The sequence below is a fragment of the Phycodurus eques genome, chromosome 12 (assembly GCF_024500275.1).
Source record: "Phycodurus eques isolate BA_2022a chromosome 12, UOR_Pequ_1.1, whole genome shotgun sequence".
NCBI lineage: Eukaryota > Metazoa > Chordata > Actinopteri > Syngnathiformes > Syngnathidae > Phycodurus > Phycodurus eques.
The window spans coordinates 307,501-316,534 of NC_084536.1; the positions used below are offsets into that span (position 1 = coordinate 307,501).

Below are 9,034 nucleotides of genomic sequence, written 5' to 3' on the forward strand. Positions count from 1 at the left end.
CCTGCCACCATTTCAAGTGCCTCCATGTAAAGGTTCAGCTGTTCGAGTTGGCCTACAGCACAAGCCGTGGTCCACAGAAAGCTCCCCCAGGAACAGGAGGATCTAAAGGCTTTTAAATTATTTCTCTTGGGCTCCTTTTTTTTATTTTTATTTTTTTTGTATGTCATACAAACCGGGCATTTCAACCGGGTGTGTACAGTATACCTTCACACGTGTGTGTGTGTGTGTGTGTGTGTGTGTGTGTGTGTGTGTGTAGCACGTCGTCTCCCGGTCAGGTGTTGCTTCCCATCGCCAACTGGCAATCCAAATTTCCTCCGCTCACCGGAGACGACATCGGACCACAAATAGTGCATGTCTACGAGGTATACACACACACACACACACACCCCCACACACACACACACACACACACACACACACGCTTGATTGGTTGGTTGGTTGTGTGCGTAGCTGCTGAACAGTGGTCCCAGCACGCTGAGTCAAGCATCCATGGAGGTGGAGTGGCCGTACGGATACAACAACGCGTCACTGCTCTACATCACGCACTTTGACACGGAGGGGCCCGTCAACTGCTCCACAGACGTCAAACTCAACACCCTCAATGTCACCGTAAGAGATACACAGTCTAGTGTTGTCACAATACCAAAATTGTGACTGAATTTTATTTCCTGAAAAGACAGCGAATAAGCGGGACGTTTCCATGAAAACGGGGATTACTTCCCCCCCCAAAAAAGTGTTTGAATAAGCGAATCCATGAATTCCGAATATCAAGTATGCGAGGGTCCACTGTAGCTCGGTACAGAAACGATAACTTAGCAAAAACCTCAAGCATCTGAAGAGTATCATGGATGAGAAAACATGTAGGGGATATTGGTGAAATATGATACATTAGGGTTGCATGGATTACCGGTACAAAAACAAGCACCACTATACCTCACTGTCAAAAAGGATACAATGCGACGTGTTTTCAGTAGGGATTTCCCGGTCCAACTTTTTCACTTCTGACCGAAAGATCTTGCAGCCTTGAGTTTTAGCCAATATGATATTGGTTCAATCCGTTATGAGCAATAATCATACATACTTATTTTTTTGTTTGGAATGTTAGAAAAGGCTTAATGAAGTGATATTACTCAGAGAATAATCAGCAACAGGAGGTATAAATAAGATATTGTTTTATTCGCTGCTCCTGCTGTGCACGTCTTAGCCTCTGAGGGGCAATGTGGTGCACGCAATGAGAGACGTACTTGCAGTAACAAAGTAGAAGTCACGATTGAATATTTAATATACCGTAATTTCTCATGTATAATGCGCATTTATTTCCCCAGAAAATTGTCAAAGGTCAATAGTGTGCATTATACATGGGTATAGGGCAAAATGGGGAAAAAACTTTCCCATTCCTCCACACAAGCAGTCTTCAAATCTTGAAGGTTCCGTGGCAAGACAGGCAAGATGGCGCTTATCCGTGTGGATACCTCGGTTACGTGCTCTCTAGTATTGTCTATGTTTTTGTGTTTTTCGTTCGTCTTTGGAGACATTACATGACTCACTTACACAAGACTTGCTAAACATCAGAGAGTCTACCCTGGACTTTCTTTCACCAACTTGCGCAAATCCGCTCAGTTCTTTCCCCGGGTTACTCACCGTGGGGGCGGCTGCGGTCTATGGCGCATGGAGACGTAGGGGAAAGCGCACCCCTCGGCAAGAGAGGATACAGATTGGCGTTTCCGTCGAGCCACCTCACGAATCTACGCTCCCTACCCAACAAAATGGACGAGCTTCATTTTCTGACAAAGACCAGTAAAGACTTCGGACGTTCCGCCACCCTGTGCTTTACAGAGACTTTGCTTTGTGAGGCTGTCCCCATTGGCGCCGTAATGCTACCGGGCTTCGATCTTCACTGGGCAGGCCGCGTCATGGTGTTATCGGGGAAGACAAAAGGCGGCGGGATATGCTTCTATATCAACGAAAAATGGTGTACTGACGCCACGGAGCTCAGTGCACACTGCAGCCCGCATTTAGAATCGCTGTTTTTTAACTGTAAGCCATTCTACTCACCTCGTGAGTTCACAGCTTTCATTCTCGCCGGTGTTTACATTCCGCCTCAAGCTAACACGAATCCCGCACTGCTAACACTTTAAAAAATAAATTGAAAAAAAACCACCCAGACTCACCCCTCATTATTCTTGGGGTCTTTAACAAAGCTGAACTCAACCACGAACTCCCTAAATACACATTGACTTTCCTACCAGGGAAAATAAAATTTTAGACCACTACTATACTACGCTAAATAACTCATACCGTGTTATACCTCGCGCAGCTCTGGGCTCGTCTGATCACTGCTTATTTCACTTAATACCAACATACATACAAGAACTTAAATGCGTGAAGCCTATGATGAAAACAGTGAAAAAGTGGACCAACGAAGCAAAGAGAGAACTTCAAAGCTGTCGATACTGCACAGACTGGAGTGTCTTTGAAAATTCAGCTGGCAGACTGGATGAATATACGGACACTATCACATGCTATATCAGTTTCTGTGAAGAGGTGTGTGTTCCAACAGTCATTTCGCACATTCAATAACAACACTGGTTCACTGCCAAACTAAAGCAACTTCGCCAGGCTAAAGAGGCATACACACATAACGAAGTGGGGATAGGGTCCCGTTTAATCACGTCAGAAACCAGCTGACTAAAGAATTGAACATTGCAAAGAGAAACTAGGCCGTAAAGTTAGAAAAACTGTGTACTGCTTATGACTCAATCAGTCTGGCATGCATTACAATCGCAAACCAATTACAAGCGACCAGCCCCCAAAGCTGAGAACAATAAAAGACTAGCCGACGACTTGAACACCTTCTACTTCAGATTTGAAAAGGACACTTTCACACTCACCCAGCCGCACCACCGACCACCATCACACCTCTGACTTCTGCGTTGACCATCCACGAACAGGATGTGAGACGCATCTTGAAACAACAAAAGATTAACAAAGCGGCAGGACCAGACCTTGTGTCCCCATTCTGCCTCAAAGTCTGCGCGGACCAGCTCGCGCCAGTCTTCACATAGATCTGACTGTAGTCTACAAGACTGTAGAGGTGATCGTGGACTTGAGGAGGCATCCTTCGCCACAGCTGCCCCTCACGCTGTCCAACTGCCCTGTGTCAACCGTCAAGACCTTCAAGTTCCTGGGAATTACAGTCTCTCAGGACCTGAAGTGGGACAACTTCAACTCCATCCTCAAAAACGCCCAGCAGAGGATGTACTTCCTGCGGCTTCTGAGGAACCACGGCCTGCCACAGGAGCTGTTGACGCAGTTCTACACAGCAGTCATCGAGTGAGTCCTGTGTTCTTCCATCACAGTCCAGTTTGGTACTGCTACAAAAAAATACTATCTCAGAATGCAACGGACAATCAAAACTGCTGAACAGATTGGCAGTACCCCCCTACCCACTCTTGAGGACTTGCACGGTGCCAGAACTAAGACAAGAGCGTGCAAAATCCTCTTGAACCCTCCACCTCGTCCAGCTCCTTCCCTCAGGTAGGCGCTACCGAATAATGCAAACTAAAAGAAGCAGACATCTTCTTCCCTCTTCCGATTAACTTCTTAAACAGTTAACATACAATTCCATTGCAACATGCTGCCAATCTTTTTCCTTGAGTTTGTTGTCACATTTCTGTCGGGCCAATTATACATTACTTGTGCACTCACTGTAGTAGTCTCGCCACGCTGCACTATTTGCCTATCTGTTGTTGACCAATACTGGCCGCTCATGTGCCTGAGTAGCATCTGCAACATTTGCACAATCGACATTAATCGAAACTGCTCTTAATTGCTAGGGGACTCTGCATCTTTTTGGACAATTGTCAAAAAAAAAAAAAAAGTACTGGCATTACAACATTACTGGCAACCTTTTATTGCTCAGTGACTTTTTTTTATTTTTTTTATGTCTTTATGTCTCAAAGGTATTCTCTTTCAAGTGACTGTTTGTTGTCGTACTAGAGCGGCTCCAACTACCGGAGACAAATTCCTTGTTTTTGACATACTTGACAAATAAAGATGATTCTGATTTTATGGACCTTGGGTTTCAGTTCTTTCCATAGATTTTTGATGGATTCAGGTCAGGTGACTGACTAGGCCATTCTAGCAGCTTTCCCCCCCCCCTTTGAAACAGTATGGCAGAATGTTTTGTATCATTATCCTATTATTATTAACTGAAATAGTTCAGTTAATAATAATAGTAAAAAGTAATAGTTCAACGGTGACCTGAACTTTGAACTACTTCGTGTAGAAAATTAACTTTCCCAACACTGGCAGTAGCACAGCTGTCAGTGTCAGCCGAGTATAGAGAAAGGTGGAGGGTGACAAGTTGTGCGTATAAAAGCGGTTCAAATGGTAAACTGAATGTTGATTGCGCTTATTAATTAAAGTAAGTTTTGAGATGATTTACTTATTTGTTAATCCTCAAGAATAATTTAAAGGACGTTTTATAGAATTTTCTCAAATTCAAACTTTTTAGTTGAAGATAAACATGAAATCTTTCATTGTCTACGGTGGCCTGGAAGTGCAAAACAAAATAATGAGTTGTGAAACACTTACATTTCAGAAAACAAATTAACAAAAACCGAAACACTTTTACATTTCAGAAAACACATTTAACAAAAGCAGAAACACTTTTACACAAGACGAAACAAATTACAATTGGGACAACCCGGAAAGGGAATGTCCCATTTCACAGACATTCTTAGAAATCCCACGCCCTTTCTCGGCAAGACCCGCCCTGCTTCAATATGATCGGCTCCTGCATTGCGGAAGCGTACGCTACGCAGATGTAACGAGATGTCCATCCCAAATATAATTTTAAAAAGGTTTATTATGGTTAGCTTTAGGGCTAGGGTTGGGGTTAAGGCAGTATAGGATGAGTTAAGGTTAGGATTATGGTGGTTAAGGCTGGCGGACACCGAGCACCGCCACCGAACCCGATTTAACTAAAAAAGAAAAAAAAATCTTCACGTGCATCGCAAGATGACGACTCCCGAGTCGTGAAGCAGTGAATTGTGGCATGGAACGTAACAGAGCCAATCACAAAGGGACCTGACTAACGAACAAGAAAGCTGGCGTATAACAAACAAACATGTTCTACCTGATGTTGTATTTTGTGGTTTCACCAGACGGCAAGGAGTCTTTTCACGAGCGAGTCTTTTTATTGACGACATCAGCGTTCTACAATATTCCCACCTCCGGTCCCTTCGGAAACACTTGCGGAAACATCGGCACAACATATCCGGAAGTGTTTCTTCTTTTTCGTTTTTGTTAGCTTTGTTTGTTTGATCACATGAGATTTCTGTCTTGGAAGACTGGATTCTAGATCAGTGGTGGAACAGAATCTTTACGTGTGTGGTGTTGTCTGTTGAGATTATCGGCACACACTGCGACCAAAACTGTTAAATGCCTGTTTTTTTATCAGATAATGTTCTAAAATTCCAATAATCCTCGTGTGTGTTGGCTTCGCTTGTTGCTAACGCTAGTTTTCTGTCATTAGTTTGAGAGTCCTCTGGCGTCGTCGTCCTCTGTGCTGAAAAACGTCAGCGGAGATCGACAGACGGAAGGACGCGAGCACAAGCGTAAGCTTGTCCGCAAAAGAGACCTGGAGGCTCGAGACCAAGACCTCGTCACGCTGGTAAAAGCACACGCACATTGATGGCTCCATGGACAAATTGGATGTATTGGCGGTTGCTTGCTTGTGTGCGTTGACGTGTAGGACTGCAGCAGGGCGGCGTGCGTTAAGCTGCGCTGTCAGGTTGGCCGTCTGGAGAGGAAGAAGAACGCCATAGTCTTTATCTACTCCAGACTGCACGTTAACAACTTCCTAAGAGTACGCACGCACGCATGCACACACACACACACACACACACACGCGCTCGCTCTCTCTCAATGATCGTGTAGCAGTGATTTGTGTTCGTGTGTGTTTGTGCATTTTCAGGCTGAGAATGAGAACCGGTCGTATGTGTTTGAGTCGAGCGCCTCGTTCAACGTCATCCAGATGCCGTACAAGAACATTCCGGCCACGCTGCCGTCCAACAGCACCACCGTAAGACTCGCGCGCACGCGTAACCTTGACGTCTTTTTAGTGTGAAATTGCGGATCGTATTGGATGAGGTTTTTGGTGCCCGGCCGCAGGTCAGCGTGTCGGTGCTATGGGTGGCGGACGCCCCTCAGCCGGTGCCGGGCTTGGTGGTGGCGCTGGCCGTGCTGGCCGGTTTGCTGCTACTCGCGCTGCTCATATTCATCATGTACAAGGTCAGCAACTAAACGCCCTCTATACACACACGCTACTGTGTATTTGCATTCGAGCCCGAACGATATGGATTTGTTAATTTTAAAAAATATATAGTTTTTTTTTGGACCAATTCTGTAATTTGGCACAATGCAATTTTGATTACGGATTAGTTGGCCAGTTAATTTAAAAAATGCATAATGAATAAGGTTCCTACTTGATTACTTAACAACAATAAATATTAGTGATGGGACTCGATTAAAAAGTGTAATTAATTAGAGGCTTAATTAATCTCAATTTATCACATTTTAATCATAGAACAATATTTGTGTAGTTTAGTGCACGACAAAATCAAATAGACAGATATGAATACTGTTAACACTGGAAAAATGCATTTAATTGTATTTCAGTACAAAAACAAATAAAATAAAATATTCCCTGGTCAAAAGTCAGTAGACGTAAACTGAAAGTTCAATTTCAGGATTTTTTTTTTTTCAAGGTAAAGTGCCATTTTAGGACATTTTTCAGAACTGTATTGCCTTTAAATGGTTCAAAACAACAACAGTTCAACAGAAGTGCACATCTTTCTTTTTCTGGTAAAAGAAGTTCCAATAGTCAAACTCCAAGTACCCTTAGCAAACATTATTTGGTACATAAGGCCATAACATTTTGAACATTTTAGCCAAGCCATTGGCCTCACAATACCTCAATGACTACTTCGGTTGCGTCATCATCGGAGACCTTAGTGGTGCGGTACCGGTGGCGGGGAGCAGGTAAAACCACTGAACATGCGACATACCATGTCTCACCTCCAAAGGAGTTCAGTCACAAATCTGCTGTGTTTGTCTAAAGCAGCAAAAACAGCCTCTTGAGTCTTCAGTAGACAAGAGTGATATATATACACATCTATGTTTTGTATTTGTATTTTATTTTGTGTGTGTGTGTACATGACGTGATACTAAGCAGTGTGTAATGTTTCCGTGCAGCTGGGTTTCTTTAAGCGAGTGCGCCCCCCACAGGAAGATTGTCTGGAGAAGGAGCAGCTGCAGCCCGAGGAGAACGGAAACACCGACACCTAGAGCGAGCCTTAGCTTAGCGCAGCACAAAGGCGCACACATGAGCGCGAGCACGGACTCTTTGCACTTTGATGGCATCCGCACAAACTTTAACAGAAGAGAGTAAGAACAATCCAGCCTGTTTCTCTGCTAAACCGATGCTAAGGTAGCTGTTGAAGCCAAAAAGTACAGCAAGCGGTTCCTCAACATGCTAGCTAACATCTATTTCCTAACGTCTCTTTTGACCAAAATGTTTTTGGGGTTTTAACTTTTTTTGTTGTTGTTTTTTTTAAATAAAAAATAATTATCTTGCTAGCTCGCAGACATACACTGGTCCACGCTAACGAGCAAGCTAGCTCACGAGACTAATGGCTTTTACTCACAGATGTTGACTCACAGCAACAACATACTACTTCCTGTTAGTATTGGTCTTTTTCCTGCGCTAGTAAATGCGTTTGGTGCACTGAATGTCGTGGTGAGAAAACGTGCCAAACGCGGATGAGCATTGCGGCTACGCTAACTCGATCACCAAAGTGCTTCGCTAGCTCAGATTGTCTGTATTAATTTTTTTTCTTTAATGCTGAAATCTTTTTTGTTGTCATGTGACTTGAAAAATAAATTCTGTAGTCAACATTTTGTTGTCACGCGTCCTCATTGGTCAAAAATCTTATTCGTGTCTTATTTTAAGTTAAGGGGAAAAAATTCAATAATAGTTAACAAATGACAGTAAAAATGTAATAAAGGAAACATGTTTTGAATTCATAGCAACAAAGTACAGTAAATCCAAAAATATATAGATAAAAATGTATAGATAAAAAATAGTCGTAATGTTTAAACGATAGTAATTTAAAATAATAATCGAAATACTTTAAAAATTACGGAGCCCCCCTGGTGCCAAGGTATGAGAAAAATAAAATTCATTGATAATCTGTTCCTTCAGTTTAGTAAACTGTACCCTCAGTTTAGCAAATGTCTGGGGCTCCGTATACCTACGTATATCAAGTGAAGTAAATTCTATTTGTATGTTATATTCTTACGCGTGTGAATTCTGTGTATAAATTGTCATGTCGTGATATATCCTGCATCCCATTTTTTCAACTGAAAGGCAACATTGCTGTAGTTCGAGGGGGTTGATCATTATATAGGAGTACTAGCAGGACTGGCTACAATTAGCCTGCGTTTTTCCTAAACACAGTACTAAATTGAGGGTACAGATTACTAAATTGAGGGAACAGATTATCAATGAGGCGGCACGGTGGCCGACTGGTTAGAGCGTCAGCCTCACAGTTCTGAGGACCCGGGTGCAATCCCCGGCCCCGCCTGTGTGGAGTTTGCATGTTCTCCCCGTGCCTGCGTGGGTTTTCTCCGGGTACTCCGGTTTCCTCCCACATCCCAAAAACGTGCATTAATTGGAGACTCTAAATTGCCCGTAGGCGTGACTGTGAGTGTGAATGGTTGTTTGTTTGTATGTGCCCTGCGATTGGCTGGCAACCGGTTCAGGGTGTACCCCGCCTCCTGCCCGATGACAGCTGGGATAGGCTCCAGCACGCCCGCGACCCTAGTGAGGAGAAGCGGCTCAGAAAATGGATGGATGGATTATCAATGAATTTTATTTTTCTCATACCTTGGCACCAGGGGGGCTCCGTAAAAAATAGTCAAATTAAAATGATTCTAAAAAATATTTGTAAAGAATCTTATGCTCTTA

At 43.4% G+C, this 9,034-nt stretch overlaps 1 protein-coding gene across 2 annotated transcripts in view; it reads left to right on the forward strand.

Annotated features, from left to right (window-relative positions):
• The window catches only part of itgav (integrin, alpha V), a 37,050-nt gene extending 29,088 nt beyond the window's left edge, over window positions 1-7,962 (forward strand). For both annotated transcript variants that reach the window (XM_061691185.1, XM_061691186.1), the window contains exons 25-31: window positions 257-362; window positions 451-609; window positions 5,540-5,677; window positions 5,759-5,872; window positions 5,981-6,088; window positions 6,178-6,297; window positions 7,261-7,962. In XM_061691185.1, coding sequence (XP_061547169.1) covers window positions 257-362; window positions 451-609; window positions 5,540-5,677; window positions 5,759-5,872; window positions 5,981-6,088; window positions 6,178-6,297; window positions 7,261-7,353 — 838 coding nt within the window. In that variant the 3' untranslated portion in view covers window positions 7,354-7,962. The remainder of the gene's footprint in view (window positions 1-256; window positions 363-450; window positions 610-5,539; window positions 5,678-5,758; window positions 5,873-5,980; window positions 6,089-6,177; window positions 6,298-7,260) is intronic.
• The last annotated feature ends 1,072 nt before the right edge of the window (window positions 7,963-9,034 follow it).